Source organism: Apodemus sylvaticus, chromosome 10, assembly GCF_947179515.1.
Source record: "Apodemus sylvaticus chromosome 10, mApoSyl1.1, whole genome shotgun sequence".
Lineage (NCBI taxonomy): Eukaryota > Metazoa > Chordata > Mammalia > Rodentia > Muridae > Apodemus > Apodemus sylvaticus.
The window spans coordinates 103,225,094-103,248,975 of NC_067481.1; the positions used below are offsets into that span (position 1 = coordinate 103,225,094).

Consider the following 23,882-nt stretch of genomic DNA (forward strand, 5'->3'; position numbering starts at 1 on the left):
GGGACCAAACTGTCTTCCAGAAAGAGATTTACACCTTTTCAAAACTCCTTGCAAGATAAATTGGAGCCAAAAACCAAAAATAAAAACAAAAACAAAAAAACAGAGCAATGTTGGGCAGGCAGGACCACACCTTGCCCAGGACTGCTTAGCTCAGCATAACTATAGCTCTCTACTTAAACATAATTGTTCTATCAGCGCCCAGAAGATGTACTTGTGTGGGGCATTGTACGTTTTTGTCTTCTGCTTTTGCCTATTAATTGTTTCCTTGGCATACTTAGGAACAGTGGTCAAATCCGGCTTACTGGGACTCTAACCTTCAATGACCTACTAACAACACTTAAAGCGAATTATTTAACTTTTTTTTCCCTGTGCTGGGAGATTCTTAGCCACATTTAAATCCTTTACAGGAGGGATTCCAAACACTGAAGCACAAAGGCCATATGAGCAATCCAACCAGGTGACCGCTGTGCCCCCTGTGGCCGCCACCGAGCTGAGAGAGAGCATCAAGTATTGGCTAGCGGCCGCCTCGTGCGCATGCGCGATCGGAGCCGGCGCTTGGACCACGCCTGCGCAGACTGTCCGTCATGGCGGCTTCCTGAGCCCTATGGGGAGGGTTCCGCGTGGGACTTCAGACCAGGGTCATGGCGGGTAAGCGCCCGGGAGAGGGGGCGGGACCGAGGAGAACCCAGGGAGCATCTTGGCTTTGAGAGTCAAACTTCCACGACCTTGAAGCTTGAACCCCAATTCCTCCCTCAGCCTCAGTTTCCCCTTCTGCTTGGTTCTTCTCGGTCTCCGTGCTGGGTGAGGCAGTCCCACTCTGTCTCGGATTAGGAAGGGAGGGCGATGCCGGGGCAGCGACTGGCTGCTGCAGAGGGCAGTGGCGAGCCCACAAATCAGAGTGGCTGGCGGTGAAGGGAGGAGGTCCCTGACGCCCCTGGCGCCGCCCTGCGCGCATGGCCAGCCTTTTCCTGAACCTCTGGGTCCTCCCTGAGTTCTCCAGTTTCCTGACGCTCCCTTTCCCAGCTACTGATTTTTGATGTCCAGTGGGAGTGCATCCATTCTCCTGCCAGGGAGGAGGGGAGTTCTTTCAACCCCATGATCCCGGTAGACTGGTTTTAGGAATAACAGTGACTGTAGCCCTTAAAGAATCCGTGGGAATCCAACTCCGCGCTCTTGGAATTAAATAGATGACCTGCCAGCTCCCCTACAGGAATGAATTTGCAGCAGTCACCTGCGGCTGCTTTCTAAGCAGTACCCAGGACACTTCTCCATACCAGACATTTTCTGGTGGAAACTGCCTGTTCTATTTCTAAGTAGAGGAACTGTCTCAAGGCCTTTATCCATCTTCCCAGCAAGCGCACTTTCCTATAAACATGATCCTGTAGTTACTTACTGTTTGCTGATGATCCCTGAAAGGGATGATTGTCTCGTTTAATCCTCACACAGGCCTCAGTGCCTCCCAATTTCCAGAATGCTGATTCCCAGATGAAACCCTTAAAGGAGATAGATACTCACGACCTGGGGCTTCGCTGTCAGGCCACATTTCCTGGGAAACCTGCTTAGTTGATACTTTTAAGTGGAAGAAATCGACCAGAAGTTAGTAGTGAATCTGTTTTCCACCTATATGTAAGACAATTGGTCCTTATATAATTCCCTCTTACAGAAAGAGCACTGGGCCTGCATTTTCTGAGATGTAAATTTGTGCACCATAACAACACATTCTATCCTCTTATTCATGGTCAGTGTCAGCAAAGATGGCAGAGAGGATTTTTTTTTTTTGGGGGGGGGGACCAAAACCAAAGCCAAAACACTTTAGGCAGGAGTCTTCCATTGAGAACTAGGGGAGCCAGTCTACCTCGAACCAGTAGATGGTTAGGGCTAGGTTGTGTTTCCTCTGCCTGAGTCATGTCTGATTTTTGTTGCCAGTGGTTTTGCTGATGGCTGAGTACTTCTTTGATTTCATTCACATGAAATCCCGCATTGGTTTGATTCCCAGCCCCAATTCATACCTGCTTATCTGCTTACATTTGTGCTGGCTTATGTTGTATGAAGGGGGAAAAAGCAAGCTTAGAGAAGAACTTTCTTTTAAAAAAAAATCTATGTATTTATTATATGTAAGTACACTGTAGCTGTCTTCAGACACACTAGAAGAGGGTGTCAGATCTCATTACAGATGGTTGTGAGCCACCATGTGGTTGTTGGGACTTGAACTCAGGACCTTCAGAAGAGCAGTCAGTGCTCTTAACCACTGAGCCATCTCTGCAGCTCTTTTTCTGCATCCCTGCAGAAAGAAGAACTTCCCGGGTTGGTATGGTATCATTGCTGTTCCCTGGCACTCATCTATAGGTGGAGCTCCGGCTGAGGGTAGGGAGCATGAAGACATCTGAATTATGATAGTAAAATAAACTGTTTCCATCTTTCAGTTTGGAAACAAATGGCGCTCCCTAAGAGTTCACTGACACAAACACGCCAACCAGGTAGGAGCTGTCCCTGTAGGCACTGGAGAAGGGCAGGTTTGGGTCAAACACTTGAAAACAACCTCATTACAAAGAAGTTGCTGCTACTTTACACCAGTCGTGGTTGAAGGACTCTGCTCAGAGCTTTACCCACACCTCTCCCAACTCCCACATTCCTGCAAGGTGGGAATATGGCTGACAGAACAGGTCCAGAAAGGAAAGTGTTTCCCCCCCAAGGTCTGTAACTGGGAGGTGAGGGACCAGAGTTTACACCCAGCTTCAAGGCCCAGCTTCAAGGCCTGTCAGACTTCCACTAGTTAGTGCTCTGTGGTGAGGTAGAACAGCTTGTTGGAAGGAAATCCTTCCCGTTTGTAACCATTGTGACTTGGATATGGCTTTCCAATCGTAGTATATGGTTATATAGGAAAGTATTCCTCAGAGACAGGTAGTGAAAGATTCAGTAGTAAAATGTCATGTTGTCTGCAGTTCACTTACAGAGTTTAAGGGAGGAAACCTAGATAGATAGATAGATAGATAGATAGATAGATAGATAGATAATAGATAGAAAGAAAGAAGATAATAGGTAATATGTTTTACTAGATGAGATAGATAGTATGTAATAATAGATGATTGCTATATAATACATTATTAGATAAATGGCCTCTTATTACATAGATGGTCTCTTAGATGGGTATATAACTATAAGGAATATAATCTGTTATTAGGCAAGTGATCTGTTATATATAGGGTCTCTATTTTTTAATTTTTTGGTTTTTAGACAGGGTTTCTCTGTGTAGCCCTGCCTGTCCTGGAACTCACTCTTTTGGCCTTGTGTCTTCCGACTCACAGAGCTCTACCTCAGCCTGAGTGCTGGAATTAAAGGAATGTGCTGCCACCACCACCCAGCTGGGTCTCTGTTATTAAATAGACAGTTTCTACTATTAGATAGATGTTGTCATTATTAAGTAGATGGTCTCTACTATAGAGTAGATAGTCTTTTATTGGGTAGATGTTATATTATTCATAGATAGATAGATGTTCCCTATTATGAGATAGAAGTTATATTATTCATAGATAGATGTTCTCTATTATTGGGTAGATGTTATATATTATTCACAGATAGATGTTCCCTATTATTGGGTAGATGTTATATATTATTCACAGATAGATGTTCCCTATTATTGGGTAGATGTTATATATTTTTAAATAGTGTAACTGCACATGACAAAGTGCTAGTTTTCCATCAGTCCAAGTGGTGGATGTATGATTGTTTACTGTGATATTTCCCCAGCTTTCTTGGCTGTTTGAACAGTGCAGGAAGTACAGACTGCTCTCCCACTAAGACCACAAACTCAAGCTTGTCTGAAATACAGAATAAGTCAAGGGCAGTCTGTCTCAAAATGAAAACAGGGCCGGGGATATAGCTTAGTGACGGAGAGCTTGCCAAGCCAGTGCAAGGCCTTGGACGGACCTCAGCCACAGGAGAGACATGGGGGAGGGAAGTGTAAAGGTGTCATCCAGGAAGATGTGGGCCACCTAGGACCCACCATCCTGAGGATTCGCTCTTCTGTCTCAGCTGTGTCCCAGGAATAACATGGGCCCAGCCATGGATGAGGTCACCTTCAAAAGCGACACTGTGCTGTCAGATGTCCACCTGTACACCCCCAACCAGAGTCACCTCATGGTGCGGCTGAACGGCATGGGCCAGCCAGGTAAGAGCCAGGTCTGGGTGGAGCGGCTTGCTGCCTGGTGGGGCGGGCCCTTTAGCTTCTCTTTTTTCATATACTTCTTTTTGGAGAAAGGCTGGGTTATCTATTGTCCTTATCCCCGCCCACCCCACCCCACCCCTTTTTTTTTATGAAACTTTATTTCAAAAACTAACAAAGAAAACAGAATTCACCTACAAAATTTAATGAGACCCAAAGTCTATATGTTTCAGTCAACTTGTATACTGTTAGCCATTTTGTATACTTCCGAAGCTGTGGAGCCTCACACCGGATTTTACGATTTCAGTATTAAATGTTTTCTCTCTCTCTTTTTTTTAACCACTTATCCTCCACCAAAAAAACAAAAAACAACAACAGAAAAAAGAACCAAAAAAAAACCAAAAACAACCAAACAAAAATCCATGACACAGTTGGGACTAGAACAGTGACTCAGGTGATCAGGTGTCCCTCGTCTATCACCTCACTTAAGTCCTTCCGTCACTGAGCACACACCTCTGCTTTCCTGCTGAGTATCACACCTGACCTAGCACAGGCGTGCAGACGTGAGTGAGCCCACAGTTGATGCAGGAATGATGTCAGAGCGCTGTGTGACCGCAGACCCCGGGCAGGCAGTCACCTTGACCCCGTGCCTGGCTAGCTCCTTCTTCCTCAGCTTCCTGTCGTTTCTTCTGCACAGGCCCCCTGACTCCTCTTCCTGCATCTTGCAGCCAAGCATAGCTTTTGACAATGCAAACCCAACCATAGCACTGCCCTGGCATGGATTCCCCAGCAGGCCCCCATGGTTCTAGGGAATATGTGGCCTTCTACTGGGCTTCTCCTAGCCAGTGTGCCAAGCCTGTCATCCTTCCCTCTATGATCTCTGTGCCCGCTTCAGTAACTGTCTCAGGTGGATGACACATTATACCAGGCATTGACAAACTTACAGCCTGTGTGGCCAAACCTGGTCCTGCTTTGTTTTTAAAAATAATGTTCTATTGAGCCTCCACCAGGCCTGCTTGTCAGTGTGTTTTTCTGACTGCATATGGTTGGGTAGTTGCAGCAGAGATCCTGTGGCTCAAAGAGCTTCTGATACTTGTTTCCTAACCTGCTAAAGGAAAGGTTTGCTGGCCCTTGTATGGTTGCCACTATGTGTCATACAAAATAGTTTTATTTGTCAGGGCAGGGAGCCCACAGTCTGTAATTACCATGGTTACTTTGATGATTTGCTGCTGCATTCCTAGATATTAGCCCCCTAAGATGCTGCCTTCCCGTTGGTATCCCCAGCTCAGTTGGTGGTTAGTGCATGTTTGTTGAGTAGGTGGATAGATGAATGACTGGTGGATGGTGGATAGGTCAGATGAATGACTAGATGGTGGGTGAGTGGATGGATAAATGGACAGATGAATGGATGAAGTAAATATGGTCAGGGAGGGGAGATGAACAGATAGGTAGATGAGTGGAAGAAGCTAGATGGACATGAATGGCTAAGATGGATGAATGGATGAGTGGATAGAGTAAGAGATGGTAGGTAGTTGGGAAAGTGAAGAGATGATAGATAGATAATAGACTGGATAAATGGATGGGTGGATGACTGAGTAGGTAGGTAAATAAGATGCATGGGTGGATGAGTAGGTGGGTGGGTGTTGTGAGAAATATTAAAAAAGAAGGCCTGCCATCTCTCCTGCCCCGCCGGGCCATGTTCCCACTCTAGTGCATGGCACTATCCTGCTGGTCGGGCTACATGGGCTCCTGCCCAGTACAGTCTCACTCGGTGGTCCCTCTGTGTACCATCTCTCTGGCGGGGACCCTGAGTTCCTCTCATTTCCACACATCGTCCACGCACCCATGATCTGCCTCCTCACGACCCAGTTACCCAGTAGAACCATGGTTCTTAAAGCTTAATAGTTAACCAATCAGATTTATGTATAAATATTACAATTTACAAGATGTTAATACAATAATTTTAGAGCCAATCAATAATGATAAAACCTTTATCCCAATATTTCTATTGGGATATTTCCACGTCCAAAGCCAACTCAGTTCCCTCCCTTCTCCTCCTGTGACCTCTCCGTCCCCACTACTCCTAGCTCTGCCTCCCTTTTCCTGTACAATCACAGGCCTTCCACTGTCCTACTGTGATGGGACATGGAAAATCCTGCGACAGGTGGGTGAGTGGATGCATGCTCAGAACTTGATACGGGGTGTGACACTGTAGGAACCTAAAACAGAGCCACCTGTAACTACTAAAGCCTAGAAGGGGTCTGTGTAAAGCTAAGGAGGGCACCCCAGGAAGCGGAAATGGCCGCACGAGGCAGCAAGGCCTTTCCTCAGGTCTTCCCATGTCCCCTGCTCCTCGACCATGTTTGCAGTGTGAGAAGGGAATAGCAGTGAGCTGGACCTAATGTTGTCAGGTGAGGGGACACAGGTAGAGAGGACTGGGGACTCTGAGTCACCTCTGTCACTCGCCTTGGCCTTGGCTGGCCTGGAGGTAGATTATTCCTTCTTCCTGGGATGCAAGTACAGAAACAGGCCCAGAGAAGACAGATGCCTGGCCCAGCCTAGTGTTATCCATTCTGAACGACTCGTTCTTTTCGTTTCTGACATACCTCTCCTGGTACGTGCACTCATACTGAAGTCTGTCTCCGACTTTCTGGCTACCCGGGGTGAAGGATAGTCCAATTTTTTTTTGTTTGTTTGTGTTTTTATTTTTAACCTGCCATCCTTAAGAAGCACCTGAAACACCAGGCAGACTGGATTCGTATCCTGCCTTGGCCACATCGCAAGCTCACCCCCCCTCTGAACCTCAGTGTCCATGTCTGTGGGATGGCGGGTGTGCGCTCTTCACAGTTACACTGCAGTTAGTCACATGCCAGTCTCAGGCCAGATGCCTGCACAGGTGCTCACTCAGCAGAGGCTGCTCCGTCAAGCTGTTGTTCCTGTGGCTTCTGCCGCCCTCATGGCCACTGCCGAGTGCAGCAAGCCTCTGCGGCTCAGCCTGCTCACCCCCACCTGGCCTTTAAAAGTATCTCTAGTTGAGCCGGGCATCTGGCTCCGTTAGGGTGCTTGCTTACACACACAGCCCCAAGTTTTAACACCAACAACACATAAAAGTGCTTGTGTACAACCCAAATACTGGGTTGTAAAATCAAGATCAGGATTGGAAGGTCACCATTGACTACATAGTTTGGGGCTAGCTTAGGCTACATGGACCCTTCCTCTGAAGAAACACTCTCTCCAGTGGGCAGTCAGACTTCTCAAAGCAGAGGAAAGGAACGACAGACAGCCTTGGTGTGGCTCACTGTGTGTTTCTCACTTACAGTCTTCCTGTCCCAGTTCAAGCTCCTGTGGAGTCGGGACACTTGGACAGACTCAGGGGCTGAGCACAGTGGTCCCAGAGACGTCTCCACAGAGGAGGCGCCTCCTGCTGGCTCGGGAAGTGGCCACAGTCATGAGGATTTATCCCTCCAGGCTGGGGATGACACCACCACCATCCAGGAAGGGTTGAGTGTTCCCCTGGACGAGGATGGGGACCTGGATGTGGTACGAAGACCACGGGCTGCTTCTGACCCCAACCCAGCAGGGCCCGCAAGAGACAAGGTACACCCCATGATTCTAGCACAGGAAGAAGAAGATGACCTCGCGGGAGACCAAGCGCAAGAGAGCTGCCCCCACAGCATCATCAAAATAGGTAAATAAAGGCCGTGCTCCCTGGCCACCGAGGCAGGCCCAGCAGCTGTTGGGGCACAGTAGAGCTGTGGGTATCAGTTCTGAGTTCAGAATGGCTCTAGTGAACTGGGAACAGGCAGTGCCACAGCCAGCAAGAGTCTGTTCAATTCCTGTAGATCGGCTCTTACTGAAAACTCCTCAGAGGCTCCAGTTGCCCTTAGGCTGAAATACAGATGACTCAGCTTAAGAAGCTGGGACACAGTTCTCACCTCTCATCAGCATTGACCCTTATGACCCCACACCCTTCTGTGCTCGCCTCACTTCTGGAGCTCTGCTGGGCTGCACCAACCTCTACTTTCTAGCATGTTCCCAACTGCCTGGTTCAGGTACTGCTTCCTCCAGAAAGCCCTGCCCCTGCCTGCAGACCCCTTGTTTCTCTAACCTGGTATGCGGCTCAGGACAGAGTTTGTGAGATGCTTGGCTGGGTTCAGGGAGACAGGAAGCCATGGGAAATTCAGTAGCCAGAGTATGAATGGAGGGAGGGATCAGTTCGCAGCGACCTGGAGTGGACCAATCAGATGGGTCGGAAGCTGGGCGGTGGGCAATGAGCAGGCAGGTGAGAAGGCCCAAAAAGAGGTTTGACAGACACTTGGAGACAACACTGTGAGGCCTGCTGCCTGGGCTCAACAGGCAGGGCAAGTATCCTGTGACCGCGAGTGTTGTGTGACACTTATTTCTGAGACGACATAAATGCCTCATCCCAGAATAGGAAACCGATGACAGACCCAAGTAAGGACACTGGCAATGTCTAACTTAGTGAGCCAGTGGGCTTCATTTGGGGAAGCAATGCTTTATCCATCTTACGTGTCTGATCCCAGTCCACCACTGAGGCAGATGAGGGCAGGAACCATGGAGGAACACTGCTTCCTGGCCTGCCCCAGCCTCTGTGAGCAGCACGACCCATGGGCTGGTGGTCATGGACTGTATAAGAAAGGAGTGGCCCAGTAAGCATCACGACCCCCCTAGTCTCTGCTTCAGTCCCTGCCTCCAGCTTCCTGTCCTGGACGCCTCCCTGTCTTCCCCTTGATGGACTGTGATTACAAGTATAAACCAAATAAGTTGCCTATAGCCAGTGTTTTATCACAACAATGGCAGAGAAACTAGGGTGTCCCTCCCCTCCGGGACCAGAGCATAGAGTGTGTTCCGCAGTGACTGGCCTCCAGCCAGTGTGCACTAGGAACACTTTCATAGACGCCAACAATAAACTCCCACAGGGAAGATCGGGTGGGTATACAGCAGCCTTCCCAGCTGCTCCCTTCTGCTTTCCTGCGGCCTTGGGTCATGCCTGTTCTCTCTCAGCCAGTGGCTGAGTAAGTTTCTGAAGTGGTGGCTCTCGGCTGCATCACCATCCCCACAGCAGTCTTCCGCCACAGTGGACATGGGCTGGGCTCACTCTGCCAGGGCTGGGTCATCCAGACTCAGTGCACACAGCCTTGAGCCGGCTCCCAGGCGCTCACCATAGGCCATGGCACCTCTACAGAGTCAAGGATGCAGCTCTGGCAGGGTGCTAATGGTAGACTAGCAGACTGGAAAGGGTTGGTCTAAAGATCTCTTCTGTTTCAACCTGACGTTAGGAAAACATTTTGATACATTTTGACTTCATATGGTTTTTCTTGAGCTACTCATTTTCATGGCCCAGCTAACTACAAATGTGGGAGTGTTGGGAACATTGATGAGATCAGCAGTTTCTAGCCATCCGCTGAGCCTGCTCCCTGTCAGCATGGTCTGTACCAGTGCACAAGGACAGAGTTACCTGTGTGTATGCCAAGGGTCAAGTCACCCAGCGGGACAGTGAAAACTCTGATACTCTTGAGTAGCTGTCTGACCGCAGAGCTGTGTTCTCCCTCAAGGGGAGAAGATTTCCGGGGTCTGTACTCTGCAAATTCTCTGTGCATCTGTGAAATGGGGTGACCCAATTCAACAGTCTCAGGGTGTGAGTCCCAGGCTGGCTCATGTGAACATATCCACCACATGTTCAATGAGGTCAGGTGTCTCTGAGAGGTTGGTGGGTGAACTTTGTTTTGATTCCCAGCTGGTGGCCCATGTTGAGCCCCAGAATGCCTCTTCTCCTTCCGAAAGGCACAGGAGTTGCTTAGTCCTTCAGACCAACAGCCACAGTGGAGATGGCTACTATTTGGGTTTTAATCTTGTTTCATTCACTTTAGTTCGTGCATGTGTTTGTATTTGTATGTGTACATATGCACACATACATGTCACAGCATACATAGGGAAGTCAGGGGTTAATTTGTGGAAGTAATTCTGAATTCAGGCCAGGGACTGAATTCATGTCGTCACCCTTGCACAAGCGCCTTTGCTTGAGGAGCCGTCTCTCCAGCCCTTGCTGTGTTTGTCTTTTAGAAGGCTCCTGCTCTCTAGGCCATGCTGACCCCAGTCCTGCAGGACTATAGACGTGAACCAGCTCGCTCCTCCAGTTTTGTTATGAGACTCTGTTTTAGTCTGTGTGAGTGTGGCAGGCTCTGGAAACTTCTCTGCTGTGTTTGTTTGTTTAAACCTCACACAGCTGTTTGCAAACATTTAGTACATAATGAGTCCCTTGGCCAGTTCAGGCTACAGTATGAGACCCCATCTCAAAAATAAAAAGGAAAGGAGAGGAAAAAATGTTATTGAGTTCTAATGTCACGGAAGAGATGGTATTTTTGCAGTGTTTCTTTTTCTCCTTCATCTCGTGTTTCCACTCCTTCCCACCATCAGAATCTTGTTCTGAGGTAGTTTGGACTTGAGAGTCTATGCCAATCACCCTTCTCATGAACTTTTTATTTAAAAAGATATAAAGTAAAACTTACTGCGCTAGCTTCTGGTGCAGTTGTTAGCATAAGAACATTTTGGAAGGAGCTATATTTATTAGTAGTATGTATATACGTTTCAGTCTTAGAATGGAGGTGCAGGTCCTGTGATACAGGTGTGTACTTTAGCTGGTTTCAGACCTGATGTGCCTTGGTCCGTGGGATACATAGCAGTCATCCAGTGCCCTAAAGGCCTCCCACCTGCTCCTACCTGTTCCATCTTCTCTACCTGCTCCACCTGTTCCCACCTGTTCCGTCTGCTCCACCTGCTCCCACTGCTCCCACCTGCTCCACCTGCTCCACCTGCTCCCACTGTTCCCACCTGCTCCCACCTGCTCCACCTGCTCCACCTGCTCCCACTGTCCCCACCTGCTCCCACTGTTCCCACCTGCTCCACCTGCTCCCACTGCTCCCACCTGCTCCACCTGCTCCCACTGCTCCAACCTGCTCCACCTGCTTCCACTGTTGCCACCTGCTCCCACCTGCTCCACCTGCTCCCACTGTTCCCACCTGCTCCCACCTGCTCCACCTGCTCCCACCTGCTCCACCTGCTCCCACCTGCTCCCACTTGCTCCCACCTGCTCCCACTGTTCCCACTTGCTCCCACCTGCTCCCACTGTTCCACCTTGCTCCCACCTGCTCCCACCTGCTCCCCCTGCTCCCACCTGCTCCCACCTGCTCCCACCTGCCCCCACCTGCCCCCACCTGCCCCACCTGCTCCCACCTGCTCCCACTTGCTCCACCTGCTCCCACGTGTCAGTGCAGCCCATGCTTCTGCTTCTCTTTTGGTCATTTAACTCTGCCACCTGTCTAGCAAGGAGGGCAGACCCCCAAATTACTCCCACCTCTGTTTGCTGTCCACTTCCATTTCACAATGGATGCTTCTTTCTTGGTTTCTATCCTGTCTAGAGCACACCATGGCTACGCCCCTGGAGGATGTAGGCAAGCAGGTGGGTAGGCCCTGTGCCCTTCCTGTGGCCCCTGGAGGGTCTCTTCTGAGCCTTGACTCACCTGTGCTTCTTTGTCCTGTCCTGCAGGTGTGGCGGGGTGCCCTCCTCCTGGCAGACTATATCCTGTTCCGAAGGGACCTCTTCCAGGGATGCACTGTGCTGGAGCTTGGGGCGGGCACAGGGCTGGCCAGCATTGTGGCAGCCACCATGGCTCACACCGTTTACTGTACAGGTAACAACGCTTTACCGGTACAGTAGGGAACGGTGGCCCATGACTTGTACCAGCTGTAAAAATGAACAAGGTCACCAGGTTCTCTCCACCCCCCCAGCCCCATCTTGTGTACAAATGGCTCTCAACACCCAGCCTCCACAGTGTCACCCTGCGGCAGGAGATTACGGCCATGCAGTGTCTGGTGGCCTTTCTCTGCTCACCCTCCAGGGACGAGCCAACGACTCAGGGAATCCCTAGGCAAACTGAGTACTGTTTAATATTTAAATTTGAAATTACGTCAGACTCACAGAGAAGTTCCTAAAGTAATTCAGAACGTGTCACATAGCCTTCATCTAGCTTCCAGAGATGCCACCACCTTAAATGACCGAAGCGCAGCAGTCCGGCCATTGGTGGTGGCTCACTATGAACACGCTGGAGACAAGTGTCCATGTGTCACTTGTGTCACTTGTTAACCCATGTGTCATGGTGCGCCCTTCTGTCATTCCAGATGTCGGCACAGACCTCCTGGCCATGTGCCAACGAAATGTTGCCCTCAACAGCCACCTGGCTGCCACTGGAGGTGAGGGCCAGTAGCAGAGGGTCGGGGTCAGGTGGGAGTCACTCAGTGGGCCCAGCGTTGGTGGTGGCTTCCCTTTGCGTGAGATGAAGGGGAACTGTCCCTTGGTGTAACAGCTTCTGAGCGCACATGGCTGCCCTGACGCCATGAAGCCCCTTCCTGACATCCCTGGGCTGATGGACTAGTTCTTTCCCTCGTGCATTTGGTTCATCCTCTTGGTACTACCATAATCTCAGTCTGAAGTCCTCCACCAACTGCCATCCCTCTAGGGATGGAGACCAGGACTGATAGATTTACATTCCCTGTGTCTTGTCTATCGAGTCACTGTCATTGAGCGCAGAGAACCTGTAGGAAGAAGGGGGTATGCGAGAGGGGGCTGAGAGAGGAACTGATGGATGCCTGCTTGGGTGATGAGTTGCGGCGTCAGGGTGCTCTTATCCCCATTCGTGTGCAGTCTGGGAGTTCTGTCTCTGCGTTTGCAGGTGGTGTGGTCAAGGTCAAGGAGCTAGACTGGCTGAAGGAAGACCTCTGCACAGGTGTGTGCTTGTGTCCCCTGCTTCAGTGGCTCCTCTGCAGCACCTAGAGTTCTCAGCTCTGTGACCTCATTGAGTCAGAGTCCTGGCTACTTCCACGGCCCCACATCTGGTGGAAGGTCTCCACAGGCTGCTGGGCCCCAGCTCTTCTCTGAACAGCTGCCACGCTGGGCCCTTGATCACATGCTGTGCACACCTCCCAGGTCACCGTGGGGGAATCAGTTCCAAGTGGGAGTGGAGAAACCAGCACACAGAGAGGCCAGGGAGTGATCCCAGGTCTGTGACCAGGGCCTAAACCACTTCCTAGAAAGCACAGTGAGGAGGTGCAAGAGTTTCTAGATTCTTCCACAGACAACATCAGACATGATGTTTGCAATTTATACAGCAGCTTCTTTCCTTTTACCTGTCAGTAAGGAAACTCTAAGTGCCTGTCACCTGCCAAGCACACTGTGGCCACACCCTTGGCCATCCCAGACATCTTCTGAGAGGTTTTAGTAACCTTTCTGTAAACACAAAAACTGAAATCCAGAGTGACCAGGTTCCTGGTGTCACACAGTGAGTTGATTGGAATGGTGATTGACAGATAATGTTCTCACAGGGCTCCTGGCCAAGGGGTAAGTGAGGGTGGGACCTACCTGCCCCTCCCTGGTGGAGAAGGTGCCCTTAACTGTGTGGCTGTCCCTAGGTGCAAACCGACCAGTCTCCAGCCCCACCTCCCTCTCTCCCTCTCTCCCCCTCTCCCTCTCTCCCTCCCCCTCCCTCTTTACCTCCCTCCCTCCCTCCCTCTCTCCTTCCCTTCCTTCTTTCTTTCTTTTGTTCAGCAAGGCCTCATTAGGTAGCCACAGCTGGCCCAGCACTCAGAGCTCTGCCTTCTGAGCGCTAGAATCCCAGGGTGTACCAGCATACCCAGCTCGGCCTTGTCTTTTGTTCCAAAGCTTCCTTCAGTCAGTCTGCAGTAAGAGCTGGTGGCCAGCACGGGAAGGAATGGGCCACTCAGTCTCCTCTTCTTTGGTAGATCCCAAAGTCCCCTTCAGCTGGTCAGAAGAAGAAATCGCCGACCTGTATGACCACACCACTGTGCTGCTTGCAGCGGAAGGTAAGACGATCCTCTGTCATCCTGTGACCTGTCATCACTGTGTGTGTCACAGTGTCCCCTGGGGCAGGGACACAAGGGAAAGCAGGAGGAGATGGATGCCTGTTTGCCACCCAGAAGGCTGGGTGAGTTAACAGCCCAGTGACCTGTGCTGTGTGTAGGCCACACCCCATTCCCAGAGTAGTGTGTCTAGCCCAGACTTTCCCTCCCTAGACGTTATCTTCAATTTTGTTTCTTAGTAGCAAGATGTCACTTATGCTAGGTAGCTTGGTGACCTCTAGAATGACCTAGACCACACCTTAAGCCCTAAAAGTATAGAACCCATTTTTATGGAAGAGGTCACATGTACTTTGCACATGTACTTTGAGGAGTTTTGGTGCAGCCACACCTTAAGTTTTATTGAGATAATTGTCTCCAGGAGACCTTTTCCAAAGTTTCATTATACTTAAGTATGTCTAAGATAGGGGCTGGGGAGATGGCTCAGCGGTTAAGAGCATTCATTGACTGCTCTTCCAGGGGTCCTGAGTTCCAGTTCCCAGCAAACAACATAGTAGCTCAAAACCATCTGTAATCAAATCTGATGCCCTCTTCTGGTGTGTCTGAAGAGCACACCAGTGTACTCACATACATTAAATATAAATAAATAAATAAATAAATAAATCTTTTTTTTAAAAAAAAAATGTCTAAAATAACCTGCCTGGTGACAAACTGTACATCTGAACCAATGCCAGCTGGCTGAGTCCTGAACTAGCTGTCCTGGCTCACACAGGCAGATCATCCCCTGCCAGCCCTGGGGTTTGCAGGGACCCCCAACCCCCGTCTGCTCTGAGTGGCTTCTTCAGGGAGATATCAGATTAGCACCTGCCCTACATTGGGATAGACTGTGACCATCTGTGTGTCCCCAAAGTCACTAGCCCAACTTACCAAGCGCCTATTTTGTGTGCCTGTCAGTCCACAGCAGAATTGATGAAGGCCCGTATCCAAGCAATGGAAGTAACCACAGGCTCAGATGCATCACACACACACACACACCACATTCTAGAAAGGTCAGAATAGTCACGCGTGCTCCATCCTCGCTCTTCTGAGTGTCTCAGCAAACTGTCCAACCGTGAAGAGGCTGGTTTGATTTTCTGTGGTCTGCCATGTAGAACAGCTAACAGTAACTTTCCATGAGAGACTCTAGCCAGGACTCTAAGAGCTCGAGCCTCACTGCGCTTTCAGAGACATCTTAGAAGCAGAGTCCAGAGCCTCCTCGGTGGCCACTGTGCGATGATAAGGAGCCACTCACTCCATAGTGGTTCCATGGGCCCCTTTGAATGGATCTCTGCCAAAGGTACACTTTTTTCCTAATCCCCTTCTTTCCCCAGTGTTCTACGATGATGACTTAACCAACGCTCTATTTAACACACTGTCCCGACTGGTCCTCAGACTGAAAAATGCCTGCACCGCCATCTTGTCAGTGGAAAAAAGGTGAGCTAGCTGTGCCGCCCACAGCCGCATCCCTCAATGCAGTAGATGCACTATCACGGCGGTCCCTGTGCTTGTCATATACCTACTGCGTGCTGGGCCGGACCCTCCCTTCCTCTCCCTCCCCTCACGTAGTCTTTTTAAACTCTACCGTCAGGCTCAGCCAGCCTGGTCCCTTTTCAGATGGAGCAGGGAGGTTGTGAGACATCAGGGTGATGGTCCCAGAGCCACAGTGACACAGTGAGAGGACCTGCCCAAGACCAGGTCATGGCTGTCTCCCACGTGCTAAGGCCATTGTCATTAAGGCCTGCAGTTAGCACCAATTTTACTCTGGTTTTCTGTGAGAAGGAAGTTTTCTGTGTTCCTGTGTCTTCAACAAAACTTTGAAAAATTGAAAGGTTAGTAATAAAAATAGGAAGGGTTCTCTTGTGAGCCACATATCTCGCACACTGCCCTCCTGCCGTGCGCTAGGACCTGCACCACATCTCTTGGCTTCAGCCTTGCTGCTTCCACATCAGATTTTTGGTCAGATAAACGTTCTTGGGCTCTCATCACAGCCTGTTCACCCTGCCTGGGCTTCTCCTTCAGACACAGCGACCTGGAGAAGGAGAGGCCGCTCTTGAACCCTACTCTACAGTTTGTAAACACGAGACTTGGGGCAGATGGGAAAAGCTGAACTGTAAATGACATTTAAAGACGTGTTGTTTGGCTGGGCATCGTGGCCCCAGCGCTTGGAGACGCTCCCGGAGGATCGGGAGCTGCAGGCCAGCCTCGGCTACATAGTGAATTCCAGGCCAATCAACTACCATAAGACCCTGTCTCAAAAAAACAAAGGGCCAGCCTCGAGACATGCACTGAGCAGGAAGCAAGCCGTGAAGGTGAAGCAGAGGCCCTCTGGTCATGATGCGTGTGTTGCTGCTGCTCACTCTACAGGTTCAACTTCACGCTGAGACACTTGGACGTCACGTGTGAAGCATACGATCACTTCCGTGCCTCCCTGGACTCACTGGGGAAGCTGGCTGACGGCAGGCTGCGCCTCGTGGTGGAGCCTGTGGAGGCCTCCTTCCCACAGCTGCTTGTCTACGAGCGCATCCGGCAGCTGGTAGGTGCAGCCCCATGGGGGTGGTGGGGAGCAGAGCAATGGGCCAGGCCTGCCGTCCCACCCATGGTCTGCCGGGAGGTGCTGCAGGCCTAGCACTGTGATCCCTGATGGGCTAACCTGCTCTCAGCAGTCACACCTCCACAGCATCTCTGTGGCTAATCTCAGGTTCTCTATGAGCAGTGAAGACACCGGGGCAATTACTCTCCTCCTTAACCAAAGCAACTTCAGGAAAGCAGCTTTGTTCTGACTCATATATCAAGAGGGTACGGTCATCATGCCACGGAAGACTAGGCCACAGGGGCAGGTGGCAGCTGGTCACATTATGTCCATGCTCAGGAAGTGGGACTAGCCTATACACAGTGACCCATTTCCTCTTCCTCTGCAAGACTCTGTCTCCTAAGGTTTCATAGCCTCCCAGCCAGTGTGTCCAGGGAACCAAGCGTGCAGACACAGGAACTTGTGGGAGACATTCCCAGTTCAAACACCACAAGGCAGAGGGTTATTTGGGAGCAGTGAGTCAGTGGGAAGGATCTGGAAGCACTGAGGATGGTAGGCGGGGCCTGGCCAATGCTGGTGAAAGCGGAAGGGGGCTTTGTTCTGGCTCATGGTTCAAGGACAGCCCTTCCCAGTAGGGATCTGCAGAGCCAGAACCTTGTACGTGCAGTCAAAGCAGAGAGGTGGATGGATGGTGGTGCTCGACTTGCTTTCTCCTGTTTATTAAATCAGTGGCTGGCCCTCAGCACAGTGCACCCACCTTAACCTACCAATCTAGAAACTCTACCACAGACATGCACAGAGGTTGTCTCTGATTCTAGATCCTGCAGATTGACGGTTTTAACCATGGTGCTAATGGGCACGTTTGCTCCAAGGAGCCTTGCCCCTCTGGCCGAGCATGAAGTCTCATACCAGGCTCTTGACAGTTCTGTGGCAGGTGTAGCCAGCATTGTGTCAGTGCCACACACCTTCTGTCCACTGTCTTAGCATACCCAGCCAGGACTGGCAGGTCTGGGACGGACGGCATCTTAGAGCCAAGGCTTCTGCTATTACAGCTTCTAAACCCAGTACTTAGAGTAAATTTGAAAACCCAAAATTACCCTGAAAATTACCAGGAGCTGGACTCACAGAAGTCCATGTGGCACCTTCTGTTCTCTTTGCCTTTTGGCTGTGGAGATCAGGCCTCGTTCCGTGCAGAGGGGAGGACAGTGTCAGGAAGGCCAGCTTCTCATGCTCCTTCCTGTGTCCCTTCTTAGGAAGTGGAGCAGGCAGACTGCTTATGGCCCCAGATGGCAACCCTGGCCATCTGCTACTGTTCCTTCAGTTCCTTGTGACAGTGTGACAAACCAGTATCGTATGGCTAGTTCTAGACTTGCTCTACCCAGCCACCATATAATGGGCAGAGTCTCAAAGACTGGAAGGAACAGCTTCTGGCCCTGCCCTGCCCTGCCCTGCCCTGTGTCCTACGGCTCTGCTTTGTGGAAGCTCAGACTCTTTCCTCTGTGTGTGTTCCAGGAGCTCTGGAAGATCGTCGTAGAACCTGCAGCATGAGCCACCTCTGTGGCCTCTGACTATTGATGTATTTCAAATAAAGACAAACCCTCAGCCATCTTGCCCTTGAGATGCTGTCATTTTAAATACAGTGAATGGCCCCTGCATGACCCTAGCCGGTTTCCTAGGGCCCATCACTACCTACAACAATAACCCAAACGTGTAATTGCTCAGACTGTGGTGGCTCAGCAGTCCTCACTTGTCACACAGCCCCTGAGTGCTCCCAAGCCACTTGGTCACAGTGAGCAAAGGCACTGTCTGCACTGGTGGTTCCCACGGCGTGCTGCCCGGGCAGGGCCATGGCTCTGCCATCATCCCATACTCCCCCTGCTCGTAGGACCTGCCGCTCGCCCGGACACACGGCACCTTGAACTTCTCCCTAGCACCACATAAGTGGACCGTTTATAGCTGCAATGCCAGTGTTCTAAGGGTTCCACGGGAGAAGACACACTCAGGCTGGGTGTGCTTCTGCATGCTGGAATCCCAGAGCTCAGGAGACGCACGCAGCGGGATCTCTGGCATTGAGGCCAGCCTGGAACAGACCCAGTTCCAGGATACCTACACAGAGAAACCCTGACATAGATAATTAGCCAGCGAGTGACTGCACAAGCGTTCTGAGCCCAAGTACAGTCCTGAGTATAAAATCCACATCCTATGTCGACATGCCTCAGTTAGCAAGAACAGCCAGACGTGGATGTACAGAAATCAAAAAGCAGGTTTAGTGCTGTCTCAGAACTGTGGGCTTTGGTGGATGAGGCCATTGTCATTATTTTGGTAGATATCGGTGTCTGCATGCTGGATTCCAGGGACTAAATGGAACTTCTATCCTGGGATCGGTGGATTGTGCCACAGTCAAGGCTCTCAGGGGGTTGAGGCAGGAGAATGAAAGTTGAAGGTTGGGCTGGTGAAATGGCTGCTTACAGCAGAGCTTGAGGACCTGAGTTCAGATCTCCAACACTGAGAGAAAATCTAGGCCCAGCCCTGCAGAGGGGAGCGGGGCAGGCAAAGACGGCAGATATCTGGAACTCATTGGCCATCCAACCGAGCCCTTATCTCAAAATAAGGGGGAGAGCAATTGAGGAAGATGCCTGATATCCGCCTCGGCCCCCAACCTGTACTGAAGAGACACTGGTCATTGGCCAGCCAGCCTGGCCAACTCAGTGAGCTCAGGTCCTGTGAGACTATAAAGGTAGAGATCAACAGAGGGAAGACAGCCAGCAGCAACCTCTGGCCTCCACACACATCACGCAAATGCACATCTGTGTGCAGGTGTACCTATATCCATACTAACAAGTACACATACCATAACACACAGAGAGACTGTCTCTCCCTCTAAAATAAAATGCTCTTCAAGACAACCCTCACAGAGATCCAGTCACGGTGGCACACACTTCTAACTCTAGTCCTTGGGAGACCGAGGCAAGTGGATCTATGTGAATTTGAGACCAGCCTTCAGGGCTACATAGAGAAACCCCATCTCAAAAAACAAAGCAAAAAGAACACTCACTGATAAGCAGATAATAGCCTAGAAGCTTGGAATACCCAAGACACAATCCACATATCAAATGATGTCCAAGAAGAAGGAAGGAGTGACCCCTGGTTCTGGAAAGGCTCAGTGCAGCAGTATAGGGGAACACCAGGACAGGGAAGTGGGAAGGGGTGGATGGGGGAACAGGGGGAGGGAAGAGGGTTTATGGGACTTGCAGGGAGGGGGATCAAGGAAAGGGGAAAGCATTTGAAATTTAAATAAAGAATATATCGAATTAAAAAAAAAAAAGCAAGACAAAGGACCAGAGAGAGGCCTGGTGAGTGGCAGTACCCCAACTTCCCCTAGCTCAGGAGGGCAGGCCACTCTTATGTCTAGGCCACGGTCCTAAGAGCCTCCTCCTGATGCAGCCTAGAATACATCGTGACTGTAATTCACAGCGCTATCAGAGCTTCCAGTCCCAGTCCAGCCTCTGTGATTTACAGCCTCCAGAGAGCCTCTGCCAGAGCTCACTTGCTGCGCTATTTCAGAATCCTCAAACCAGTGAGATACATGCTAGGTAATTAACCCAGGTCGTCAGACTCGAGTCTTCTGTTGACACATTCTAACATTTTCTGAGAAATATATGGCCCAAGGAGATCATGTGACTGCTCAGCCATAGCCTGAACAGAAAAGGTTGTTCAGATCAACAAAGCTTGGTGCCGAATCCCGCCCCCGCTCCCCTCCAGCTTCTCAGATGAGAACCAGCGGGGCTCCAGATGCTACCGTTTCTAACCTGGTTCCTGGATGGGGCCTCACTCAGCAATCAACTCTGCCCATGAAGTGGTCCATGATGCTTGTCCAGAGCACGTGGGCAACACCAAGGCTGCTGTGTGTCATTCCTGGTTTCAGACACACTCTGGGCTTGGGATTTGAGTCAGTTGCCTATCACGCATAAAGCCTTGAGTTTAGGCTCCAGCACTGCATAAAACTGAACATATGTCTTTACTCCCAGCACTGGGAAAGGTGGAGGAGAGACAATCAACTTTGAATGCAGAGTAAATCTGAGGCTAGCCCAAGCTACATAAGAACCAGTCTCAACAACAATGAAGACTCAGTACTATATAAGTTTGGTCCCCAGGCACAGTGGCACTGACTTGTAAGCCCAGGTCTGAGGAAGCAGAGGCACAAGGACCTTTGGGGGCTCATGGGCCAGACTGCCTGGCCTGCTTGGTGAGTTTCAGGCCAGTGAGTGACCGTTTCAAAAAAAATACAAGGTTGGAGAGATGGTTCAGCGCTAAGATCACTGACTGCTCTTGCAGAGGACATGGATAGGATTCCAAACATTTCACAACCTTCCATAATTCTAGTTATGGGGATCTGATGCCCTCTCCTTCTTCTGGCTCCTTCAGGCAGTGTATATATATATGCTGTGTGTGTGTGTGTGTGTGTGTGTGTGTGTGTGTGTGTGTGTGTAGGCAAAAGCACTTGAATGTATAAAAATAAAATATTAAAATAAGCTATGAACCAGTGAGATGACTTAACAGGTAAAGGTGCCCGAGTTTGGTGAGTTTAATCCCCAAGGAAACACAAGGTAGAAGGAGAGACCCAACTCCTGCAAGTTGTCCTCTTGACTTCCACATACATGCCATTCATGACCCTTGTGTGCCCACATACATAAATAGATACATAGAGACAGAAGGGGGGAGAGAGAATAAATTGATAAAAGTTAAAGAAGAAAACCATGCTTGCTGCCGTCCTGTGGCACAACACTCAAGGTTGACCTCTGGCCTCAGCATGAACACACAGACCACCAGCAACAACCCCAAAAACATATATATATAAGTTGAACATGGTGCATATACCTGCACCTACCATCCCAGCATCTGAGGGAGACTAGAAGGCCAAGGCCAGCCTCTGCCACAGAACAAGTTCAAGGTCCGCCTACAATAGACCCGATCTTAGTAATAATACATACCAACTTTAATGGGCTAACTCAGGTCCGCCTCTGGCAAGTGCCTAGCCCTCTTTTAGCATCAAATTCATCTGTATAAAAGTAAGACTCCTTTTCTCCAGGCACCATGAGGATCTTCATTGGGTGATTTAAGGTTCGGACACTGGGGATGCTTCAGTGACAGATACTATTCTACACTATTCCACACTATTCTAGTGTGGAGCATTCTTGGCTTGCACACAGTTGACTTCTGTGTTCTATGTGTTTCACTGTTTGGCCTCCTATACAGAGGGCAAACACTCACTAAATGAAATGGCTCGTGTTTGGCCCCCTGTTCCAAAAGAAACTTGAGAAGCAGTGAAACACACCTTTAATCCCAGCACTTGGGAGGCAGAGATGGGTAGATATCTAAGTATTTGAAGCCAGCCTGGTCTACATAGTGAATTTCAGGACAACATAAAGAGAGACCCTGTCTAAAAGAAAAAAAAAAAGACAAACAGACATAAGTCAAAGAAACTAATACCAATGTCCTCTCTCTGTGACTTCCTTCAGTTTTTTCTTTGAAGTCACTGTGACCAGGGTATCTCTATGTAGCCCTGGCTGTCCTGTCTCTCTTTAGACCAGGCTGGTCTTGAACTCATAGAGATCTTCCAGCCTCTGCCTCCAGAGTGCTGGAATTAAAGGCACGGGCCACATGTTTTGTTATAGTCAGTGTTTGTTGTTTTAGTGTGCCTGAGTGTTTTTCCTGCATCTGTGTCTAAGCACACATACATGCAGTGCCCACAGAGGAAAGAGGGTGTCTGGTATCTCAAACCTGGTCCTCTGGAAGAGCAGCTAGTGCTCTTAACCACTAAGCCATCTTTCCAGCCCCCAGGTTGTTTTGTTTTGTTTGTAATTGATTAAAATGATAAAATATTGGGAGGCAGATCTCTGAATCCAAGGCAAGGCTGATCTCTAGAGTGAGTTCCTAGAAAGTCAGGACTCCACAGAGCAACCCTGTGCAGGTGGGAAAGGAGGATATAAATGAACTTACTGCACATACCCCAAAGCAGCCCTCTCCCAAGTGGCAAGTCTCAAACAAGTGACCTAAACCAACCATTCTTTCAAAGTATGGCTCTATCAGTCGTTCAGAAAAGCAAAAGCAATTTTGGCTCAAAGATTCCAGAAAGACTTGAAAAGAGAGGTTGGTAGACCAGTTCTCAAATGGATTTGGGCCTACAAGATCCTGTATTCAGGAATACTCTGAGTACCAAAGTATGTAGATTGATTCCACGCCGGGCCTCCTCCATCACTCAGGGAATTCAAAGCCAGCCTGAGATAGAGATACCCCCTGCGGGAGAGGGGACACAGCTGGCTTTGCATTCATCTCCCAGCCTGATGCTGTAGTCATTCTGCAAATGTCTATCAGAATCTCTGTATGTGCTACATACACAAGGGCGAGGGCCTTCCACCTCTCACCAGGGAGCTACACCCAATGGAGCATCTGATTCACATCTGATGCATATGGTCCCTAATGGGATTCCACCCCAGTTTCACCATGGGGCTATTGATATGCTGTTTTGCTACACTGTTAGGTTGTTAGGGAAATTAGGTGGTACTAAGTGCTTTCTGTTGACATTTTCAACTTAACGGCAGGTTTGCGGAGACAAGATTTCACAGTCAACTGAGGAGCAGCTATCCATACATAATAGAAGACCCAATACCCAGAAGTAAGGTGCAAGGTGACCTTAGACCAAGACCTTGACAGGAATGATTTTATACATCATTGATTAGAATGTGTGAGTTTTACAACACCATAACAACTAAAGCCACAGGATGTTTTTCTGCATCGGGTGATAGTCGCCATGGAAACCATGATGTTGCCCTGTAAGACATTAACTGGGTTTATGTCCCATAGTGCTTGTGTCTCGTCATTTCACCCCGACCACATTACCTATAAAAATCTCTGGTTCCTCACGTCCTTTGGTGAACGTGTTCCTGTCTAGTCCTTCATTCGTAATAATGTAAGACAGACCTTGACATGTGCTATCTCTTATTTTTTAAAACAGAGCCTCATGTACCTCAAGCTGGCCTCAAAGATAGCTGATGATGACCTTAAAGTTAAAATCCCTCTGCCTCCACCTCCTGAGTGCTAGGATTATAGACCCACCAGTATATCTAGTTTATGTGGTGCTAGGGATGGAAGCGAGGGCTGCTTGGGTTCTAGGCAAGCCTTGGAGCGACAGAACTGCAGTCCTAGCCCTCATTTTTGTTCTTGATTCCATCTCCAAGATAGATCACCAGGAAAGGACTC

General features: G+C 49.7%; 1 protein-coding gene across 2 annotated transcripts; it reads left to right on the top strand.

Moving 5' to 3' along the window:
- Nucleotides 1–560: 560 nt before the first annotated feature.
- On the top strand, nt 561–18,230 carry Mettl22 (methyltransferase 22, Kin17 lysine). 2 transcript variants are annotated; one of them, XM_052194884.1, is made up of 12 exons: nt 561–648; nt 2,424–2,477; nt 4,033–4,168; nt 7,482–7,850; nt 11,602–11,642; nt 11,730–11,874; nt 12,362–12,433; nt 12,913–12,966; nt 13,979–14,059; nt 15,424–15,526; nt 16,457–16,625; nt 18,135–18,230. In XM_052194884.1, exons 3-12 carry the CDS (start codon nt 4,051–4,053, stop codon nt 18,168–18,170), a joined length of 1,188 nt encoding a protein of 395 aa, XP_052050844.1. In that variant the 5' UTR covers nt 561–648; nt 2,424–2,477; nt 4,033–4,050; the 3' UTR covers nt 18,171–18,230. The 2 variants fall into 2 exon arrangements, with proteins under 2 accessions (XP_052050844.1, XP_052050843.1); XM_052194883.1 differs by lacking the exon at nt 2,424–2,477.
- Nucleotides 18,231–23,882: the final 5,652 nt, after the last annotated feature.

Coding starts and splice junctions, on each gene's coding strand:
- Mettl22 (XM_052194884.1), top strand. CDS start 4,051: ATGGGCCCAGCCATGGATGAGGTCACCTTCAAAAGCGACACTGTGCTG. Junction 11,875..12,361: donor TCACACCGTTTACTGTACAG/GTAACAACGCTT, acceptor CTGTCATTCCAG/ATGTCGGCACAGACCTCCTG. Junction 15,527..16,456: donor ATCTTGTCAGTGGAAAAAAG/GTGAGCTAGCTG, acceptor CTCACTCTACAG/GTTCAACTTCACGCTGAGAC.